The sequence below is a fragment of the Bufo bufo genome, chromosome 9 (genome assembly GCF_905171765.1).
Source record: "Bufo bufo chromosome 9, aBufBuf1.1, whole genome shotgun sequence".
Taxonomy (NCBI): Eukaryota; Metazoa; Chordata; class Amphibia; order Anura; family Bufonidae; genus Bufo; species Bufo bufo.
In genome coordinates, this window is record NC_053397.1 from 158,381,054 (window position 1) to 158,405,594 (window position 24,541).

The window sequence follows — 24,541 nt, forward strand, 5'->3', positions numbered from 1 at the left end:
TTTCATCCATCTAGGAGATGAAAATTTTAAACATGTCTGACCTCTTTTCAAACGGTGATGGTATAGGTAGATCATTGGTTAGCTAAAATAATTGTTTGTGGTTAAATTTCAACTGCCGACCGCTTGTTTTGGCTGAAATCGTCCATTTTGATCAACTTTAGACACTGTATGGGCAGCTATACTTGAGGCAGCAGCCTACGTGTCACACCAAAATCCGGACGTGTTACATGCAGATTTTTGTCATGGATTTAGAGACTATTTTGCCCCAGATTTTACGCATTTCATTGGAAAGGGTGAAATCTGCATGCATCCGCACAAACAGTGTACATGCTGAGGATTTCAAAATCTGTACTGCAGCACAGTTTAAGGGTCCGTTCACACGTCCGCAAAATGGGTCCGCATCTGTTCCGCAGTTTTGCGGAACAGGTGCCGACCCATTCATTTTCAATGGGGCCACAGTGTGCTGTCCGGATTTGCGGATCTGCACTTCCGTTTTTTACGAAAAAATAGAACATGTCCTATTCTTGTCCGCAATTGCGGACAAGAAAAGGCATTTTCTATGAGTGCTGGTGATGTGCGGTCTGCAAAATGCGGAACGCACATTGTCGGTGTTCCGCAAAACGCATACGGATGTGTGAATGGACCCTGTGTAAATTAAATTAGAAATATTACGTAATACGGACCGTGTGAATGTGGCCATATAGTCATCCCTTTGCTGGGGGGAGCACAGAACATCTATTTGCCTACAGCGATATTTAGTACCATGTCTTGGCAAAAAGTTCTGTCTTTGTTTAGTCAGAGAATACAAGAGGTAATTGGGTTTGAGGCCAAACATAATTACAGTAATAGCATCAAAGTGATCCTGTATTCCAGGAATAGAGCTCATGTATAAAGTACGAACAGATATTCCACATACGAGGAGACTGGCAGTGCCATAACTGGCAGACTGCAGATGCCAGCTGTCTGGACCTCTACATAGATCTCTTCCAGCTGTATTTGCCTCCTCAGGACACAGATACAGTTGAATACAATGGTGAAGTGGGCTCTGTGCATCACCATTTCTCTTCCATCATTGGTTCAGCACCAGCAGGCTCGGTGCATTGACGTCATTGGGCCTGCAAGGCTGAACCGTATACAATGGCAGCACAGACCAGAGCAGACCTGCTCCATTCTGTTCATTGGGGGAAGTTGGGGTAGGTGAGTATTTAAATTGGCCATAATATGAGGCGTCAGTCTGTGAGGGAGGCACTTTGAGTGTACAGCGCTTAACGGAGGCATCACTCTGTATGATTGGCATACTTACTGTCTAGGGAGGCATTATTGAGAGGTACTAAGGGGGACATTCTTACTGTGTTTAGGCACTAAGAGAGCATGCGTATTGCATGGGGGGCACCACTACTGAGTGGGGGGCACAAAGGGGATTGGGCAGGATTAGAGGCATTTGTAAAACTAACACATTATTGCTATACCTTCACCCAATAGCAGATCTAGGTATGTGGACCTTTGGGCCTGTTTCACACGGGCGCCGCGGGTGAGGGCCGAATACGTTCAGGGTGCATTGCGGAAAACCCGCGCGAGTAGGCACGCAATTTCAGTCAGTTTTGTCTGCTATTTTGTGCCGTTGTTCAGTTTCTTCTACGCGAGTGCAAAGCGTTTTTAATGCGTTTTGAACGCGCGTGATAAAAAACTGAATGTGGTACCCAGATCCGAACCCGGACTTCTTCACTGAAGTTTGGGTTAGGTGTTCTGTAGATTTTATTATTTTCCATTATAACATGGTTATAATGGAAAATAATAGCATTCTTTAATACAGAATGCTAAGTAAAATCTCCCTTGAGGGTTAGAAAAATAATTAAAATTACTCGCCTCATCCACTTGATCGCGCAGCAGTTATCGTCTTCTTTCTTCTTGCAGGACCTGCACTGACGTCACCGAGCTCAATACTGAGTGCGGTAACGTCAGTGCAGGTCCTGCAAGAAGAAGAAAGAAGACGATAACTGCTGTGTGATCAAGTGGATGAGGCAAGTTATAAAAAAAAAAATAATAATAATAATTTTAATCCTTAAGGGACATTTTACTTGGCATTCTGTATTAAAGAATGCTAATATTTTCCATTATAATCATGTTATAATGGAAAATGCTAAAGTGAAAGGGCCTCATCCCTATTTATTTACATCTCCTTAGCAACCATCCGTGAAAATCGCATTGCATCCGCTTTTACTTGCAGATGCAATGCGATTTTGCACAAAGCCTCATTCACTTCTATGAGGCCTGAGTTGTGTGAAAAACGCTGAATATAGAACATGCTACGATTTTCACGCAACGCACAAGTGATGCGTGAAAAACATCGCTCATGTGAACAGCCCCATTGAAATGAATGGGTCCGGATTCAGTGCGTTCACGTCACACATTGCAGCCGCGCGGAATTCTCGCTCGTGAGAAAGGGGCCTTACAAGAAGTACCGGACTACCTCTGCCATATACTATGTAGTTGGGTAAATGACCTGGTCCTTTCTATCAGCCGGTACGTGCTGCACTAAATTGGGACATTTTCCTCTTGCGTTGCAGTATTTATATTGGGAACAATAGAAGGCTGTGTGCTTATAGAACACAAGAGCCGTATTATTAAAGGCCTGCTGCGGCATCATTTCCTGCAGGTCACATGCCAAACGAATGCAGTTTTCTCTAATTGAATGAACATGGCCAATGTGACCGATGTCTTGTGATGCTCAGGAGTTCTTGTGTTCTTTGATGTGTGGAGCTTAGCCAGGCTGCATTCTGTGACTCCAGCTGGGGTTAGACACATGTACACATGAATGGCACTAAAAGGGGCCTTTTTATATTGATGATTGATAGGTCCCTCAATATCTGATCAGCTGTTTGAAGGTGGCAAATCTGAGATCCTTTTTATTTTATTTTTTTATTTACGATTTCTTCACTATAGTTTAAGATCCTGGACGAAAACCTGAGCTGCTGTGTCCATCTCCTGTATTTAACGCAGAGACTAGTAAATGAATATTTTTGAATATCTTGTACAGCGATATTCTATGCGTGGCTTTTTTTTTTTTTTGCACAACATCTGATAATGTTAGGCCTCTTTCACACAGGCGTCATGTTTTTTGCCCGGATAAGATGCGGGTGCATTGCGGGAAAATGCGCGATTTTTTCCACGCGAGTGCAAAACATTGTAATGCGTTTTGCACGCGCGTGAGAAAAATTGGCATGTTTGGTACCCAAACCCGAACTTCTTCACAGAAGTTCGGGTTTGGGTTAGGTGTTCTGTAGATTGTGTTATTTTACCTTTTATAACATGGTTATAAGGGAAAATAATAGCATTCTTAATACAGAATGCATAGTACAATAGGGCTGGAGGGGTTAAAAAAAATAATTTAACGCACCTTAATCCAATTGATTACACAGCTCTGCTTCTCTTCTGTTTTCTTTCTTCAGTACCTGGGTAAAGGACCTGTGGTGACGTCACTGCGCTCATCACATAGTCCATCACATGATCTTTTACCATGGTGATGGATCATGTGACATCATCACAGGTCCTTTACCCAGGTCCTGAAGAAAGAAGACAGAAGAGAAGCTGGGCTGCGCGATCAATTGGATTAAGGTGAGTTAAATTCTTTTTTTTTTTTTTTTTTAACCCCTCCAGCCCTATTGTACTATGCATTCTGTATTAAGAATGCTATTATTTTCCCTTATAACCATGTTATAAGGGAAAATAATAATGATCGGGTCTCCATCCCGATCATCTCCTAGCAACAGTGCATGAAAATCGCACCGCATCCGCACTTGCTTGCGGATGCTTGCGATTTTCACGCAGTCCCATTCACTTCTATGGGGCCTGCGTTGCGTGAAAAACACACAAAATAGAGCTTGCTGAGATTTTCACGCAACGCACAAGTGATGCTTTCAAAATACCGGAATGCCGGATCCGTCCCTCCGGCCTGTGCATGCGCAGACCGGTAAAAATGTGAAAAAAGATACAAGACGGATCAGTCTGTCCGCATGACGAGCGGAGAGACGGATCCGTCCTTGCAATGCATTTGTGAGACTGATCCGCATCTGGATTAGTCTCACAAATGCTTTCAGTCAGCGGCAGATCGGCGGATCCGGCGGCCAGTTCAGACGACTGCCCGCCGGATCACACTGCCGCAAATGTGAAAGTAGCCTAATATAGGCGTATTTCTGTTTTAATAAATGACCCCCTTAATCTCTAAAATAGTGACTTTTTATTTTATTTTATAAAAGTAATATCTGCCGTGCACCTTTTTAACAGTTTATACTACCACAGAAGCAAGCTTAATCTACCGCTACATTTTACGCCTTTTAAGCCAAACCTACATGTTGGTAAATGAGGCGTAATATACGCCAATTTGGCAGCCCCGCCCACTCTGACATACAAAACCCCTTTTCTGGAGTGTTTCAGTCTTTCTGGCAAAAGAGAAGGACAAAACAGTTGATATATTTGGCGCAAATCAGAATGCCATTATTTTTGGGGCATTTTACATCATAACTCTGGCGCAACATGTCCCCCAATATCTTTAAAGCAAATCAAATTCATATCTCTTACCATGTTCAATACAGAAAGTGACACGTGCATAAAATATGTAAACCTAGTAGTCGCCAGCTTGTATATAGTGTAAATGCATTGCATAAAACCTTCCTAGAGCCCCAAGCATAAAACTGCTTACACATGGTGCATTGACTAGTACGGCTTCTGATCATGTGTAAGCAGTTTTGTCTTAATTGGGACAATGAGAGGGTGACGCCCCACGTAGCAGGCGTTACAATGCAGAAGGAGATAAGTGCCAACTCACTGTTGGTCACATGGATTGCCTGAAAACCGTACGGCTATTAGCAAACAGCAACTAGCTATTTAGTAGATCACATGTGCTTTTACCCGTATTGCATCGCCCTGAATGATGGCTAATCCAATAATTTACCGCCAATATCTCTCCTCACTCCCGGCTCTTCTGCGGGGCCTGGATCTGGGCGCACATGATTACAGCCAGTGTCAGAAGCTCCGCTGGCCTGCATAAGGGATATCGTGTGCGGGGTCATCTGGAGTCTGGCCTGCAGAAGAGATTCTGAATAATTAAAGAGGTCTGAAGTATAGGGACTGATGTCTGAATGTTTGATGCAAATCACAGGGTCTAGAATAATTTTGCGGTCTGTACTGGATTACAGGGGTTATCCAGGCTGTATAAAACCTATAGCTTTAACAGAAAATGGCGTCTAACTGTGCCAGCTGCTGACAGATTTACTATAATGTACGCCAGAAATTGCATGGACTGCCCGTAAATGCTCCAAATGTATTAAGGAGCGTGATTGTATGCTCATTGTTTAAGATGCCAGTCTGGGTGGTATGACTGTTGCGTACAGTCGTGGACAAAAGTTTTGAGAATTACATAAATATTGGAAAAGTTGCTGCTTAAGTTTTTATAATCGCAATTTGCATATACTCCAGAATGTTATGAAGAGTGATCAGATGAATTGCATAGTCCTTCTTTGCCATGAAAATTTACTTAATCCCAAAAAAACCTTTCCACTGCATTTCATTGCTGTCATTAAAGGACCTGCTGAGATCATTTCAGTAATCGTCTTCTTAACTCAGGTGAGAATGTTGACGAGCACAAGGCTGGAGATCATTATGTCAGGCTGATTGGGTTAAAATGGCAGACTTGACATGTTAAAAGGAGGGTGATGCTTGAAATCATTGTTCTTCCATTGTTAACCATGGTGACCTGCAAGGAAACGCATGCAGCCATCATTGCGTTGCATAAAAATGGCTTCACAGGCAAGGATATTGTGGCTACTAAGATCAACAATTTTATAGGATCATCAAGAACTTCAAGGAAAGAGGTTCAATTCTTGTTAAGAAGGCTTCAGGGCGTCCAAGAAAGTCCAGCAAGCGCCAGGATTGTCTCCTAAAGAGGATTCAGCTGCAGGATCGGAGTGCCACCAGTGCAGAGCTTGCTCAGGAATGGCAGCAGGCAGGTGTGAGCGCATCTGCACGCACAGTGAGGCGAAGACTTTTGGAAGATGGCCTGGTGTCAAGAAGGGCAGCAAAGAAGCCACTTCTCTCCAAAAAAAACATCAGGGACAGATTGATCTTCTGCAGAAAGTATAGTGAATGGACTGCTGAGGACTGGGGCAAAGTCATATTCTCCGATGAAGCCTCTTTCCGATTGTTTGGGGCATCTGGAAAAAGGCTTGTCCGGAGAAGAAAAAGTGAGCGCTACCATCAGTCCTGTGTCATGCCAACAGTAAAGCATCCTGAGACCATTCATGTGTGGGGTTGCTTCTCATCCAAGGGAGTGGGCTCACTCTCACAATTTTGCCCAAAAACACAGCCATGAATAAAGAATGGTACCAAAACACCCTCCAACAGCAACTTCTTCCAACAATCCAACAACAGTTTGGTGAAGAACAATGCATTTTCCAGCACGATGGAGCACCGTGCCATAAGGCAAAAGTGATAACTAAGTGGCTCGGGGACCAAAACGTTGACCTTTTTGGTCCATGGCCTGGAAACTCCCCAGATCTTAATCCCATTGAGAACTTGTGGTCAATCCTCAAGAAGGCGGGTGGGCAAACAAAAACCCACTAATTCTGACAAACTCCAAGAAGTGATTATGAAAGAATGGGTTGCTATCAGTCAGGAATTGGCCCAGAAGTTGATTGAGAGCATGCCCAGTCGGATTGCAGAGGTCCTGAAAAAGAAGGACCAACACTGCAAATACTGACTCTTTGCATAAATGTCATGTAATTGTCGATAAAAGCCCTTGAAACGTATGAAGTGCGTGTAATTATATTTCACTACATCACAGAAACAACTGAAACAAAGATCTAAAAGCAGTTTAGCAGCAAACTTTGTGAAAACTAATATTTGTGTCATTCTCAAAACTTTTGGCCACGACTGTAGGCTTGAAAATAATGGAAGCATGGTGCCAGATATTTATGAAATTTGCGCTATCATATAGGTATATGGCAGTATTATTTCTACACGCATTCAGTATTTTTTCCATACTGTGCATGGTCTATGGTAGTGCTTCTCTAAAGTGTGAGGAGGGCCTAAATGGTGAGACTTTAGCCAGCTCATGAGGACGCTCTTCATGCATCCCAAGTTAGCAAGACAGTCCCACTGTTCTGTGAGAGAAGAGTCTGGTCCCGGTAGAAATCGTCTGTCCCAGATCTCTACAGCAATGAAGATAACGTTACAAATCGTCTTCCTCCTTGCAGCAGAAGTGTCAGATTCGTGGAGAAGATCGTAAGGCCCTGGTTTATCAAGGCCGATACTGCTGGAGGAGGCGTGAAATTCAAGAGGAGGCGCGGGCCTTAGTAAAATGATGTCTGTGCATAGAAGAAGGAAAAGGAAGCCGATGCCAGACACTGGAATAGTCTCAGGTGCAGGATGTTCAGCAGCGCCTGTGCAGCTCATCTTACACCCAATGCGGAAAATAGACTCAGAGGGCCGTGAAAGGGCTAAGAATATCATAGGAACACGTGAGCTATATACAGCAGTATAGTTATAAAGATGAGGCGTAGTAGGTATACTGTAGTATTCATCTGCTACTGGAGGAAGAAAACATTGAAAATGTTGTCGGAAGATGATCTGTTCTTGTCAATGCGTTCACACGACTCTGTGGTCTATGGGAGGTAAAGCCCATGTGCTTAAAAGGGACAAGTCACACCCCTGACTAAAAAGTTTTAGGAAATACTTGCATATCCCAAGTAATAACAAGTCTGGAGTAGCTGTTCTTATGATTGTATGTTGTGTCATTCCTTTATTATTCCTTCTAGAAGTTATGAATGAATTGCTAGCAGTTTGCAATGAAGATCCAGCTTGGTAGTACCAGTTGGGTGTGTGCCCCTCTATAGTCTGACATCATACAATCACTACTGCCAGTGTCAGACTGTGCAGGGACATGCTCCTACTGGTTACACCCATCTGGACCTTCATTTCAAACTGGTAGCAATTCATTAATAATCTTCTAGAAGGAATAATGAATGAATGCCACAGCATAGTCTTAAGAATAGATGCTCCAGAATTGTTATTCCATGGGGAATACGAGTCAGGAGAGGTTAAAGGTCCTCTTTAAGACCCATTCGTTTGAATTAGGCTAAGCTGCGTTGCTGTGGGGGTAGGGGAAGCTGGTTACGAAGGGAAACCAGCTTTATGACTACTTTGGGGGAAGAAGCGGTGAGCCTGAAAATGATTGCTTGGGGGGGGGGGGGAACAAGTTCTCTGACTGCTTTAGGGGGTGCGGTGGGGATGGTGAGTCGGAATGTGATTAGTCTGGGTGGAGGGGTGAGATCGAGGTCTCATTGGTCCAGCTCTGATTGTTATTGTGGGGGTGACGAGAATATGGGGCACCAATGTATCTCAGACAGCGGTGCGGGCTGCTCTCCCCCACAGTCAGTGTGTCCCACATATATCTTTCCCCTGGTCTGATTGAGTGAGGATCGGTGACATGCTTTACTATCCATGTATTTGCTGGATGGCAATTTCTCTAAAAAGTTGGAAATTTCACACTAGCGTTCGGAGCGGATCCGTCTGATGTTTCATCAGACGGATCCGCTCCGATAATGCAGACGTTCGCATCCGTTCAGAACGGATCCGTCTGCATTAAAACTTAGAAAATTTTCTAAGTGTGAAAGTAGCCTGAGCGGATCCGTTCAGACTTTACATTGAAAGTCAATGGGGAATGGATCCGCTTGAAGATTGAGCCATATTGTGTCATCTTCAAGCGGATCCGTCCCCATTGACTTACATTGTAAGTGTGGACGGATCCGCTCGCCTCCGCACGGCCAGGCGGACACCCGAACGCTGCAAGCAGCGTTCAGCTGTCCGCCTGGCCGTGCGGAGGCGAGCGGAGCGGAGGCTGAACGCCGCCAGACTGATGCAGTCTGAGCGGATCCGCATCCATTCAGACTGCATCAGGGCTGGACGGAAGCGTTCTGCTCCGCTCGTGAGCCCCTTCAAACGGAGCTCACGAGCGGACAGCAGAACGCTAGTGTGAAAGTAGCCTAAGCCGTGTAGGTCAGGCAGTGTTGGGAATTTTGGGACGTAGCTGGTTTATGTCACATATTTGTGTTCTATTACTTTCCTGTATGGCGCACTGAGCGCTTCAGGTTTATGTGATGCATGTGATACTCGCCTCACCACTTGTTGCACCTTCTTTCTTTGGTTCAGGGACAATGCTACAAGCGTTCTAAGCATCTCCATGTTCTCTTATGGCCCACACCGTCACCAGACCTCAGCGTGATCGATGTGGAGATTGACGGCATGAATGTGCGGACAGGAAATTTGTTGGGGCTCCATGATCTTATCCTATAAAGCAGAATCTCTAATCTAAGTAATTCCTGCAGGCTGTTCTGGGGGCAGGGAGGGACCCTACGCTCTATTAGAAAGCTTTCTTACAATTGTGTATTTGTGTCATTGTTGAATTTCTTCAACTTATTCTTTCTGATCTTTGCAGGTCTTTTCCATTGTGGTCTTTGGGTGCATAATTAATGAGGGATACATTAATAAGGCGAGCGAGGAGGAGGAGCACTGCATTTTCAACCAAAACCAAAGTGCCTGCAACTATGGTGTGACAGTAGGGGTGCTGGCCTTCCTCACCAGCATTCTGTACCTGGCAGTAGATGTCCACTTTCCACAGATTAGCAGTGTCAAAGACCGCAAAAAAACTGTAATATCTGACATCGCTGTGTCTGGTAAGCTGCTTTTACTTATTTCCTTTCATGCTACATAAAGCATTTTAGGTATTTAAGAATGTCTAACACATTACTGGGCTAAGTCATACGTAATTAAGAGGGTTTTCCAAGACTTTTCTACTGACGACCTATCCTCTGGATAGATCATTAGTATCTGATCAATGGGAGTCTAACACCCACGAGCCCTGCCGATCAGCTGCATAAAGAGGGCCGGTCGCCTCTCCTGACAGGCCTGTTTTAGTAACTACGTGCATTCCCCGTGTAATAACCATTCTGGAGCATCTATTCTTATGACTATGTTGTGCCGTTCTTTCATCATTCCTGCTAGAAGTTTACAGATAAATTGCCAGCAGTCTGCAGTAAGGGTACTGCTGGGTGTTACCAGTAGTGCTTGTGTCTGACTCTGTCCAAGCAGTGCTGCTGGTGTCACCCTGTAGAAATAACAGAGGAATAGCACAACACAGATTCATAATTGAATGGATGCTACATCGGGAATTCAAGCTGTTTTAGCTGTTTAAAGAGGCGGCACTCCATAAGAGCGCTACTTCCTCTTCATTACAATACGCATCATTTTCTTTGCAGTGGCGACGTAGTGTAAGTGTAATGAACAGGAAGCTCTCATGGAGCGTCGCCTCCTTTTCTAACAGCTGATCAGCAGGGGTCCCGGGTGTTGGATTGGCCCCCCCCCCCCCATCAGATATTGATGACGTATCATGAGGATAGGTCATCAATATATATTACTGCACAACACCTCTAAGATCCTACCTGGATCCACAATTCTACACTAATTAATTTTAATGAAATGATAAAATCCAGGCTTCCTTCCTGCATACGGCTTTATACAGCTCCCGCTGAGTTAAACAAGAAATTGGAACAATTAGGGGTGAATCGCTGTTCGTTTTTAAGTTAACAGGGTTTTCCAGATTAGAAGAAAATACAGACTTTTTTTTTTTCCCCAGAGGTTGGATTTGGTGCTGAAGCTTGGCCCTACTCGGTTCAATCCGTGGACAGAAGTGGTGCATTGTTTTTGGACAAAATCGACCATTTATTTCTAGTCCAGACTACACCTTTGGTGTTACTATGATCACTGCTCAGCCGGTCACTTCATTCTTAATCCCTTTAAGTACATGACTAGTTTGGTGCTTCATTTCCAAGTCCATAAATATTTATTTTTCTATTGACCTACCTACATGGGGGCTTTGTGTTTGCAGGCATAGACATCATTTTGGGTTGTGTATACTAACTGTATGGTTACATAACACTTTTTGATAGCTTTTTATTGTATTTGAATTAAAGAAGTTCCCTGGGCACTTTTTCTAACAACCATATGGTGCTAACGTAGTAATGCCCACTATATATATATATATATATATATATATATATATATATATATATATATATATAATATTAGTACAGACCAAAAGTTTGGACACACCTTCTCATTCAAAGAGTTTTCTTTATTTTCATGACTATGAAGGCATCAAAACTATGAATTAACACATGTGGAATTATATACATAACAAACAAGTGTGAAACAACTGAAAATATGTCATATTCTAGGTTCTTCAAAGTAGCCACCTTTTGCTTTGAATACTGCTTTGCACACTCTTGGCATTCTCTTGATGAGCTTCAAGAGGTAGTCCCCTGAAATGGTTTTCACTTCACAGGTGTGCCCTGTCAGGTTTAATAAGTGGGATTTCTTGCCTTATAAATGGGGTTGGGACCATCAGTTGTGTTGAGGAGAAGTCAGGTGGATACACAGCTGATAGTCCTACTGAATAGACTGTTAGCTGCTTTTTTCTTGCCATAATACAAATTCTAACAGTCTATTCAGTAGGACTATCAGCTGTGTATCTACCTGACTTCTCCTCAACGCAACTGATGGTCCCAATTTTTCAGCTGACTGACTGACCTTCATTTCTAAAAGTAATGATGGCCACTCGTTTTTCTATACTTAGAATTTGTATTATGGCAAGAAAAAAGCAGCTAAGTATAGAAAAACGAGTGGCCATCATTACTTTTAGAAATGAAGGTCAGTCAGTCAGCTGAAAAATTGGGACCATCAGTTGCGTTGAGGAGAAGTCAGGTAGATACACAGCTGATAGTCCTACTGAATAGACTGTTAGAATTTGTATTATGGCAAGAAAAAAGCAGCTAACAGTCTATTCAGTAGGACTATCAACTGTGTATCCACCTGACTTCTCCTCAACGCAACTGATGGTCCCAACCCCATTTATAAGGAAAGAAATCCCACTTATTAAACCTGACAGGGCACACCCATGAAGTGAAAACCATTTCAGGGGACTACCTCTTGAAGCTCATCAAGAGAATGCCAAGAGTGTGCAAAGCAGTAATCAAAGCAAAATGTGGCTACTTTGAAGTACCTAGAATATGACATATTTTCAGTTGTTTCACACTTGTTTGTTATGTATATAATTCCACATGTGTTAATTCATAGTTTTGATGCCTTCAGTGTGAATCTACAATTTTCATAGTCATGAAAATAAAGAAAACTCTTTGAATGAGAAGGTGTGTCCAAACTTTTGGTCTGTATTGTGTGTATGTGTGTGTGTATATATGTGTGTGTGTGTGTGTGTGTGTGTGTGTGTGTGTGTGTATATATATATATATATATATATAATTATACCCACGTTGTATAGATGACACACTATTTACACACACCTCACCTTATACATACTGTATGACACCCTATTCACACACAATCATCACAAAGATGACTCCCTATTCTCACACACACACACACACACACACACACACCATATGACATGTACCCAAGTTTAGTCCTCCTATGCAGTGCTGGGCTGAAGAACCTTCATCATGTGACTGAGGGCGCACTATGGACGGCACAGGAGCTCCATACAGTATTAGAATGTATTGGCTCCGATGAGCTGAAGTTATTGCATCGCAAAGTCTCGCGAGACTTGGGGTAATAACTTCATAAATTAATTTGTACTGTAAAAAAACATTTTCCGAACTCTGGTTCGGTTCCAAGGTACCACTTGCTCCGTACAGTATTAGAACGAAGTTTTATGCGAATCGACTTCGGATGTTTCATCCGAAATCGATTCGCTTATCCCTAATCATAAGTCAGAATATTTATAATGAAGGTGAATTTTCTAAATGCAAATGGATGCCTACCAGCTGAGATCTTGCAAATGTCCCTCATATCCTTTCACGTCTTGGCTTTAGGTCTCTGGTCGTTTTTTTGGTTTGTTGGCTTCTGCTTTTTGGCCAACCAATGGCAAGTGTCTGAACCAGAGGACAATCCAATGAATGAAGGAGCAGATGCTGCCCGCGCAGCCATAGCGTTCTCGTTCTTCTCCATCTTTACTTGGGTGAGTCGTACTATAAAGTATATACGTTTGGACTTGGTCATCGAAAAAATAGACTGAAGTGAGACAATGAGGTCAGTCACAGTGGAGGCACCCATGGGAAAAAGACTTGTTGTGTAGCTTGTTTGCATATCTCTAAAACAATGTGAACCTTCAAGCATGTAAGTCTAGGGTATGTCCACATGGAACGGAAACGCTGTGAATTTGCATGGGGCAAATCGCTTTACAGTGCCGGAAAAGTGGGTGACATTTTAAGAAACTTCACGCACTGTGAACCTGTGGCGTGGCTTTTAAATTCACAGCATTTCAATCTATGCTGCATGTTTCATCCATTTCAATGCACAGGGTGAGGTCTACAATGAAATCTATGAGTAAGGGCTGTATTACATTAAAAGATAAGACAGACTATTGTCGGGAGGAAAGCATTTCTTCCCGGCAGTTGCCTGCTCGTTAGTGAAGGAGACCACTACTATGACATGCAGCAATCTCCTCCACAGTATGGGGAGGAGCGATTGTTAATGCCATCGCTCGTCCCCATACAGACTAGTTGGTTTCTGGCAGCAGATTGTGATTAGACAGCACAATCTGCCACTGGCAAACAATGATTTTTAAGCGTGCTTAAAAATCTGGATTGCCCGAAGAACGAGCAATCGGCCAGTGTATTACTAGCTTTAGGGCTCATGCATACGACCTTGATGGGTCCAAGAGACACTATCAGTGTGTCTGGCGGATCACCTGGGCCGCCATCTGCAGCTCCACTGATCTGACTATCTTAGTGTTTTATGACCGTCAGATCATATCTGATCGCGGATCTCTTCTACTAAACTCGCAGGCCGACACACGGACCGTGTTTCCCAGGCTGATCACGGTTGTGTGCATGTAAATCATGTGGATTTTGCTGCTGCAAATTATGTCCTATGTGGACATACCCATACAGTTAGCTTTACGGTTGCAACTGGATTAGTAAAAGTTTCATCTACTGGCAGGACACTGGTATTATAGTTAACACTATGTTGATGCAGCCCCTGGGTGAAGAGTTTCATGGGTAAGTTCTTCATTGCATCAGTAGGATTTCATGACTGCATACCAATATCTACCCGTTCTATGGAATTACTGTTTTTGAATTGTTGTCCAATGTTGTTTTTTTTTTTTTTTTTACCACTTAGCAACTTGTGTTGCAACTGGTGGGGGGATCCTGCCGGCTGGTTGATATGGCGGAGGGATCTCACTGTCTTGTAACTTTATCCATTCCGCAGGCCATCCTAGCAGTGCTCAGGCTACAGCATCTGAAGGAAATCTCTTTCCAAGAGGAATACAGCAGACTTTTCCCCACGAACCCCCAACCCTTCCCTTAACCTTTTAACAAAGCAATCTGCAGTGCCTTAACCACTCCACCCTACTTGTTACTGTATATTAGAAAGTTTACGTTTGTATTCTATATGTCGCTGCTTTAGAGTTTGCTTATACATGTGGATTCTGAACACGATTCCAGCCACCTTCGATATATTCAAGGTTATTTTATGGGTGCTATTGGGTGAGTTTAAAAGCAGGTCACCCAAATATTGTGTGCTCCAGCCTAATGTATCCCAGTGTGAATCCTATGTTTGGGCAAGCTTTTAAAGACCATCTGTCATACTTCATGAAATGTTTCACGTTGTTTTTTTTAAAGTGTTAAAATACTGAAATGTCTTCCTGAAGTAATACTTAAAATGATGTGGTAAGAGCAAGTGGCAGCATCACACGGGAGCGTAGCACGCACATTATTTCAGGAGGACCTGCTTGGCCACGTTGTTCTGGTATGTTCTGGTGGTACCAAGCTGATTAGATTGCACTGTGACCTCAAAGAAGTCTTTTTTTTTAAAGATTTTTGTGGCACTCTGTTCATCAATAAATAGGAGACTAATCGGATTTTATATGATTGCTGTACCACACGTGCACATGAATAGAACTGCCAATCTGGCATCATACATCCGCTTAAATGCCATATATTTTAGGTGGTGTCAAAGCTTTACACTGTCGTACTGTACCAGCCTATATGTTGAGGTACACATATACAACATTAGCCATTTTAAGACGTGCCAAATTGCATACTGCCTTAATGAAGGTTGTTTACAGCTCTATGATAATGATTTACTTGATGTTCAATATCTCCTGGAAGAGGATGTTGTCCTGATGACCGGAGATCGTTTGCCTCATTGTATTGATAGTTGAAATGCATTAATATTAGTCCAAGGACTGAAGCACTGGTACAAGTTAATAAAATGTTGCTGTTAAATATCCACTTTCAATATTTTATGTCATTGTGTTGCTTTTGTTTTTTTTTTTTTTTTTTTTTTTTTTTACACGTAGTCTTTGACATTTTTTTATTTCTTTTTTTTAAATATATATATATTTTTTTTAGCATAGAGTAGAATGGTGTTTCTACTGAAGATAATTACAGAATATTGTTCACAGTGCAGAGTCTTAAAGAGGTTTTCTGATGCATTTATGTTGATAGCCTATGACCCGAATAGGCCATCAACATCTGATCGGTGGGGATGCGACACCGTGCACCCCCACTGATGAGCTGTTTTTGCAATAGTTCTGGCTCTAAAAGTCTGCAGTGGAACTACAAAGCTCTGTCCATTTTGTGGACCGTGAATGGGAGCAGTGCTGCGGTAACTAACTCTGTCCACTACACAAAGTGGCTGACGTCAGTGAGAGGCGTGCCCAACTTGGCTCGGGCAGGCACCTCGCTACGCCGACACAATACTAACTATTTGTTTTGAACCTCCGGCCATTCAAATTAACCCCGCCCGTAGCCACGCCCCCTGTAATCAAAAGAAGGCGCCAAAATAAGTGTATAAATAAGTTCAAATAGTCTTGTACTTTGTTAATAGTGTATGAAGAAGAGGGTCCTATGCCCTCGAAACACGTAGACAAATAAAATACTACCTTTTACTTTGCCACCTGCCTGATGTATCCAGACTAGCAGCACCGCAAAAAGAAAAAGCAGTTCCAGTTTTTCTTTCTTTTTATTTACTTTACACTACACAAAGTGGACAGAGCTATGTAGTTCTGATGCCGACTTCCGCAGCTACTGCAGAACATCTTATCAACTGAGGCGTGGGGTTTCGGGCCCCGGCTGATCAGCTATTGATGTCCTATCCTGACGCCATCAATATAAAAGGAGTGGAAACCCTCTTTAAAGGGATTCTGTCATTTGGATTTTGCCTATAGAGCTGCGGGCATGCGTTGCTTGATCGCCGCTAGCACGTCTGCAATATACATTCCCCATAGCTCTCGGTGCTTTTATTGTGTAAAAAAACCACACGATTTTATATATATATGTAAATGAGGCAAGTAAGGTGCCCAAGGGGCTGTTACTAACGTTTCTGGCGCCCAGCCACTTCCCCTGTGCAGCCCAGAAACCGCCCCGCATCCTCCGAATCTTCTCCTTGCTCCCTGACATCGCAAAGTTAGATCGCAGTAATCTTGCAGCTAGCGCATGCGCAGTTTGTTCCCTGAGGCTGATGCCAGCACAGGGAAGGAACACTATGCTGGCACTGACATGCGGCGCGTACTTGCACATGCGCGAGATTACGGCGCTCTAACTTTGTGACGTCGGGGAGCAGGGAGGAGATTCGGAGGATGCAGGCGGTGCTGGGCTCCTTCACAGTGGGCGTGGCTGGGCACCAGAAACGTTAGTAACAGCCCCTTGGGCACCTTACTTGCCTCATTTACATATATATAAAATCGTGTGTGTTTTTTTTTTTTTTATACAATAAAAGCACCGAGAGCTAAGGGGAATGTATAATGCGGATGTGCTAGGGCCGCTGTAGCAGCGCATGTCCGCAGCACTATAGGCAAAATCCAGGTGACAGAATCCCTTTAAGGCCCCCTATACACTTTCTCGACCAAACCTGCTGTCTTTAGGTGAGGTCGCCTGACAATCCATTGTGTATGGGGAGCACCCAAAAGAGAGATGGATCAAGCGCACTGAATTTCAATACCCGATCCTTTTGTTCTTCAGGGAGATAAACTGCCTTCAGAGGTGTCTAGAAGTGGCCTTCTTTTCTCTCCTCATTGGAAACACATACATTCTTGGCCGAATCGAGCATGTATGTGTATGAGAGAGTCTAGAGAAATAGGTGTCATCCAAACGACCTTTCAACTAATGGCTTCTGAAGGTTTATGGGCACCTTTTTAGTATATTACTGAGTAAGGATAATATATTAACCAGGATCGTGAGGATCAAGTTAGTCTCTAGAATTAGAAAGGAATCCTTTTATGTTTAATACTGCTGATTTAACAATTACTAACTATGGTGATGGGTGTCTGTTTCTCTTTGTCCTTTCCATCTTCTCCACTCTCTTTGCCCCCGTACCTTTTTGCTTTCCCACCATTCCTTGACCCATCAATTTCCCTTCATCATTGATTCAAGGCGGGACAAGGTGTGCTGGCCTACCAACGCTATCGTCTGGGCTCTGACTCCGCATTGTTCTCTCAGGACTACATGGACCCAAGCCAAGATCAGGGGCCTCCTTATCCCCCCTATGCCAGCAATGACGACTTAGATCCTTCTGCTGGCTACCAGCAGCCTCCCGCAGATGCCTATGATGCGGGCACACAGGGCTACCAGGCCCAGGATTACTAAAGCACCTCCTTCAATAAACTTTCATTACCTGATAGGCTAGCAACTCCTCAGTTTGCAATTTGTTGCTGCCTTTCTGTAAGTGAAAGATGTAAAAGATTATGTCCTTATTTTTTATGACCAGATCCAGGGAAGGATCTCTTCTTATTTTTATGTTGGTTTATAAATACAGGTTTAGGGTTATTTTTTCTTATTGTTTGTCTTTAGCTATGTGCAATTTTGCCAGGTTTACTCCATATCATTCCTTGAGTCTGTATTTCGGAAATGGAGAACAATTATTTCCAAACCTTATTGAATTCTACTGTAAATAATATCCTGCAGTTACTGGAGTGATCATGTGAGATGTCCACCAGCTATATTGGAAGTTTTAAACATTCCCAGGTTTATAGAAATATCTAGAATAGAGAACATTAAAGGGATTCTTTAGGATTAAATGAAATTCACTGGAAAAATACTGTAATTTACAAACGCAGCGTCTGTCACACTATTATCCGTTTTGTTTTTTTATTTCACTGTCCAACAGTTTTAGATAATAACACGTTGTGTCTTGGTCATTATTGTCTTTACATAATCTGCAGTCCACTAATAATCAAGGACCGGGATAAGAAGAAAAAATTTGGGGAGGGGGGAAAAAAACTAAATCCTAGGGCAGAGAGGACATAAAATTTGGCAGCACTTCTGCCTGGTAAAACCTGGTAGTGAGTATAAAGCGGTGCAGTTTACATGCTTATTTACATCTGCAATAAACATCTAGCAAAATTTCCTAATCCTAAAAAACCCTTTTTAATCACAACAAAGCGTTCACTTTATGCAATTTGTAATTTATGTATTTTTATTTTTATTTTTTTGAGAAAGTATTGAAATAATAAGACCAAGACTAAGTGTGTTTTCACTGTGTTTGTGACTAAAAGTGAAGGGAATTTTCCGAGATTTATTTATAATTTTTTTTGGATGACCTATTTTCTGGATAGGTCAGTATCTGATTGATGGGGGTCTGACACCTGGGAACCCCGCCGATCAGCTGTTTGAAAAGACAGTGGCCCTCCTGATTTTTCTAGGCCAAGTGACAAGAAGTTAATTTGTCATGTGGCCTAGGAACAGCTCGGCCCCATTCAAGTGAGTGGGGCTGAGCGCAATACCGAGCACAGCCGCTATACAATGTATGGCACTGTGCTTGGAAAGCTGTGAGAAGGCAGTAGTGCTCACAGGAGCACCAGTGCCTTCTCAAACAGCTGATCGGCAGGGGTCCCAGGTGTCGGACCCCCACAATCAGATACTGGCGACCTATCCAGAGGGGAAAAAAAACAAACTTGGAAACCATTTTTAAATAGGTATTCTGGTTTTAATGATTAGATTTATTTTAGAGAAAAGAGTGAACAATTTTCTAATATACATCTATTTAATTTTTTTCTTGAAGACTTTTATTATATACATAAAGTAGCCTCTCCCTTAAAAAAAAGAAGAAAAGTACAGCCCATTTTAGTCCTGTAAAATGCATCCATAGGAGAGACTAAACATGACGTCAGTCATGTGACTGTCACAAGTATCATATGACCTGGCTTTCATTTAACTGCCCAAGTATCTAACAGGTGAATAGTAGCGTACATACAATATGTAGAGTATTACTACCTGCAGCAGTATCTCATCATGTCTATCAGCTTCTGTATAGAAACAGATCTGTGTGTGGTCTTTTGTTTTATTACACTAAACTTTATTAACAACATGACAACATCACCTAGAGACAGGCAGCCATGTAAATACACACAGTGATGTAGTTAATGTAATAACCACAATAAAAAATCATGATTCCACTATTGGTCCTATTTATTTACCACATGAATGTGTCCTGTGCATTGACCCAGCACATGTATGTCATGTAACACTGCTGCTTACTGAATGTCAGGGACTATATGATGTAAAGAGTGTCACATGACTGATGCCATGGATACGTTACACAGGACTGATACAGGGACAATGTCATTCTAATGCACATATGGGTCAACCACCTGATACAAGAAAGGTATGTATGCAGAATTGTATATACATGTATGTTAGAAAATTTTATAATTTCCTATTATGTAAACAAATAAAAAAATAAAAATTAAAACTAGAATACCCCTTTAATCTGTCACCATGATTAACCCTATTAAACCAGGCACACTAACGGGTATGGTTGATCATGGTGACTAAAACAAGACTTTTCTCGCTGCAATCAGCATTACTGTTTTTTACTATTTTAATTTTTAGTTCTATGGAAATGATGTGCTTAGAGCACTGAGGCGCTGGTCTAGCTCCTCAAAGCACCATTTCACCTCTGTCTCTCTAGCTGCCCCCCTCCAAGTGAGATTGACAGGGCCAGGCACCCCCCCCCCCCCCCCCCCTTCCCCTGTTCTGATGCCTGGCCCTGAAATCTTGTGTGTGCACCGGCACTGTGGAGATATCACAGCGGTCTGAGATCTTTACCGCGCATGTGTCGATAGTACTGTCTCATGTGAAAGAGATTTCAGGGTCAGGTATGGAAGCAGAGAGAATGTTTGGCTCTGTCGATGTCACTAGGAGGGGAAATGGCAACTGGCAGAGGTGAGGCAGTACTCCTTGGGTCTAGGTCCGCAACTTGAGTCCTAAGCGCCTCATTTGCATATAACTAAAAATAAGAATTTCTTTGCAAGGGTAATACAATTGCAGAGAGCGAGAACTTGTTTTGGTCACCATGATCAACCCTACCAGTCAGTGTGCCTGGTTTAGCAGGGTTGACCATGGTTACAGATGCTCTTTAGAGGAACTAAAGCTTTTTAATGTATGACCAATTCTGAGTCTTCCATTTTCTTTATTTTATTTATTTATCCAATTACATATTAGAAAAAAAAAAATTCACAGATTCAGAAAAAACATTACATATCCAGTCTCCTAATCAGATTATGACCAAGGGTGCTGGGGTTCACCTACTTAAAAATGTATCACATATATAACACAGAAAAAATGTAATTATTATTCAGAGTTTTATGCGTAGACTATAGAAGATTTGCATGACTTCTCAGAAAGAATTTCATATTCCCTCTAACTAGAGGGAATAATTCGTTTCCAAGTGTCCCAAGATATAGGTTTTCATTTATCTTCAAATTAAACCTATAAGAAGTGTTAATAACTAATAGGACATCCTCCAAATATCTCCTAAGCTCTGAACATCACCACATCAAAAGTTGGCATCACGTGCTATACATTTCAGCCACAGGTCATCTTCTCTTCTTTATTTTATATAGTAAACTGTTATAAAATATAATTTTTTTTAAAACTACTCTAAATTTTTGAGTGATTACTCCAAATTTCTAACCCGTGTGCATTCACTACACCTCTATGCCATTTGTCTTTTTTCTCGTTCACTACTGATACCCATCCACACCTTAATAAATCCCCAGTATAATCGAGATGTAATCTCATTCCTATTATTTACATTTTCTAACAAATTTATAATCTCCCAATCCATTCCTTGTTTCAGTTGAATACTTTCTGCCTTTAGTGTGTGTTTCATTTGAAGATGTGTATATATGTATTTACTAATAACTGCATGTTTAGGGCTGTCAAGACTCTTAAAATCCTTTATCCTATCTGACTCCATTACTTGTGCTACTTATACACCAAACATTAACTAAAATGATTCAGCCCGTTTTATTAACTACTTGTAGTGATTACCGTAATTGTCCCATAATTAGGTATGTTTTTTAGCAAATATTTTACAGATCTTTTTACCAAGCCACCATCCGTTGTCAGCCATGTGACCTGTAGCATACCTACATTAAGCAAGTTTCTCTGATTCCAATACTTGAAAGATATTATGTCTCAAGTCTTCAACTTCTCATTCCCTTCTAAACTTCACTAGACTAGAAGCTGAGCTGCTTGTGGCCACTACACAGTGGGTGGAGCCTTCTGCTTCTGTCTCTATCTATTGTTTAGTCTTCCCTGACAAAAAAAGAAGCTGATCGTGGGAGACCCCTACTGATCTGACATTGACAACCTACTTGGAGGATAGGTCATCAATATCAAAAAAAGTTAGAATACCCATTTCTCAATTAGTGGTTCTTCTTGACCTGACAATTGAATCTTCAATCCAAATCTAGCCCATCTAAAAACATCTGTTTCCAAATAATTCTCTTTGCAGTCTTAAAGATTTTCAAAGTATTTTTAATCTCCTACCCATTTTTACTTCATCATTAATACACCTATCAATTGAGATTCTGAGGGCAGAAATATGTCTTACTGTAGTTCTTTCTCTTTACGTGTGTTTTACTGGACCCACCTGCTGAAAAATACCTGTCTCTGTTACTCCATAAGGCAGTTATTTCCACCTTTTTGTTTAAACAGATTTTTGTAATCCTCTTGCAATTGCGGAGTCTGCCATTCAACCATGAAAAATAAAACAAATATTAAATATCAGATTGGACAAAGCTATTTTTTGTTAAAGAGCGTATTCTCATTTCTCTTGAGGTCCTTTTACATGGGCAGATGATCTGCCAAACCCGTGTTTGGGGATGATTGATTGTACTAACAATATTTATCTCCAATACAGTTTGTATTGTCCTGTGTTAAAGGCCCTGCATCAACCGACTTTTATCGTGTATCATTAGTTGCCACTCGTTCCGAATTGAAATCATGTAAAAGGTGCCTTGCGGCATATTGCAGGGATATGTCATCATTTTGAGCCACGGGAATTTAAGACCACGCCGATCCCAGGAAGGAGGAGACCAACGCTCTTTCAGCTTTTTCACTACACAGTGGTGCTGATAAACGGCTGTCCGGGAAACTGCATTCCTTCATCATTCACATTGCTGTTCCTTGCACAGCAAGTGGACAGAAGACTTGTTATGAATGAGTTCTTCATTCTGAGGGTTGGTCACATTCCCAGTGGTTGGACCTACCTAGAACAGAAAGTGATAGAATATCCTAGTGAAATGTAATCACCTCTAACGGACAGAATTCTCCTTTTTAAAGGAGTTGTCAAGGATGAGAAACACATGGCAGGTTGCTTTCTGAAACAGTTGGTACATGGTATAGCAGATCAACCCCAGTCACTTCAAGGAAGCTGAGCTGAAGTACCAGATGTAGGCTGTGGGCAAGTGTTGCACTGTTTCTGGGAGAAAGCAGCCATTTTTTTCTAATCCTAGACAACTCATGAGAAGGTCCATTAATATGAAGCGATTTGGGGTATATTCTAAAGGATAACAATCCATTTGGAATGATTCTTGCTATAAGTAAATTAGGTACAATGTGAATATTGTTTATGGTTTGGAAATACAATACATAAAAATACAAATAGCCCATATACTTCACAGCTGGAATAATAGTGATACTTCAGTTTGAGTTAAAGGTGTATTCCAGATTTCTGATATTGATGACCTCTATCCTCGGGATAGGTCATCTGTTTCAGATTGGTGGAGGTCCGACTCTCAGCACCTCTGCCAATCAGGCAGAAGAGGACAAGTTAATTTGAATGGGTCAAACAGTTGAGGATCGGTCAAAAATTTTATGAAACCAGAATACCCCTTTTAAGGACAGTAATGTTGGCCTAATATTGTCTCTAGCGCAGGGACCAGTCATTATATACATACATAGTAACATAGTTTATAAGGCTGAAAAAAAACATCTGTCCATACAGTTCAGCCTGTTATCCTGCAAGTTAGTTACATGTAAAAAAAAAATATAAAAATGCCTTTTACATGAATACGGGCCTAAGTAAATGTCCTAGTTGGTCTTTGCTTGCCACATGATATGTTTCATACTTGCTAAACACTTTACATCACTGGAAGAGGAATCTTGGGATGACCTGGATTTCATCTGGCAAAAAATGTCTTTTGTTTCAAAACCCAGTCTTTAGAGGAACATGAACCTGAAGCCAAATTTTCCCATGCAAGCAATGGAGAGCCACCACAGAAGATGAACTGTTTTACCGTTTGCTGAGCCATCTTAGATATGTCATTTGTTAAATCTGTGTTTGCTTCAGCTGAGAAGAGACCTCTACATTCTCGATAATGTTAAATAAAGTATCTGATTGGGAAAACTGCATTGAATAATGGTTTGTAAGGAAAACAATCATCTTATTACCTTCTTCGTACTGTCTCAGTGCTGTAAAGTGACTGGATGGAAAACGGCCTCCTGTTTGGGCCAACCACGTATTGCTGTTGTCCACTGCTTCTGACCTGTTCTGCGGATGATGTTTTGGTAGTGTAAAAAGTACTATGCATCTTGTCACATTATGCACGATTCTACTGTTTAAAGTGAGCGCTCATGTTGACTACGATTCCTGGATGTTGAAAGCCTACAGTAAAATAAAATCTATGATTACCATTTTTTATTATTTTTTTTGTTTCCAATACTAAGAACGGTCATCTGGATTAGTGACTTGGATTACTGTAACTCTGGTGCCCATTAGATTGGTATGTTAGGGTATTTTGTCCTAGGTGTCAACATATAGATAATGTAGTAAGTTGAGGGCTACAAACGTCTTCTAACCAATGTACAGTGGATATTTTAACATTATCCAAGAACATAATATCCATCAATGCATTTTTGCTTCTAGCCATTGTATCCAGTGTAAATGGTGAATTAGCTATGATGTTCTGGCTGTTTGACATCTTCATTGTCTAGTCAGTTGGCTTAATCCCTATGTAAAGAGGAAACCGTAGCTAATAAAAAATATCATTTAGAATAGTGATGGTGCTCCCCTTCCTGAACTACTTTGTTTGATATTATATGTTTATAGCTCATGCACAGGAATGTATATTAGGTCTGCATCTGATCCACATATATATTACAATTTACAGAGAAGGCAGTCG

General features: G+C 41.7%; 1 protein-coding gene across 2 annotated transcripts in view; it reads left to right on the forward strand.

The window, feature by feature from the left end:
- Positions 1–18,732, forward strand: part of SYNGR1 (synaptogyrin 1) — a 45,861-nt gene extending 27,129 nt beyond the window's left edge. The window contains exons 2-4 of one of the 2 annotated variants that reach the window (XM_040407124.1): positions 9,491–9,728; positions 12,939–13,084; positions 17,505–18,732. In XM_040407124.1, the coding sequence (XP_040263058.1) occupies positions 9,491–9,728; positions 12,939–13,084; positions 17,505–17,717 (597 nt within the window). In that variant the 3' untranslated portion in view covers positions 17,718–18,732. Of the gene's footprint in view, positions 1–9,490; positions 9,729–12,938; positions 13,085–14,337; positions 14,791–17,504 lie in introns of those variants that run through there. The other variant, XM_040407125.1, reaches the window with a different exon arrangement.
- The last annotated feature ends 5,809 nt before the right edge of the window (positions 18,733–24,541 follow it).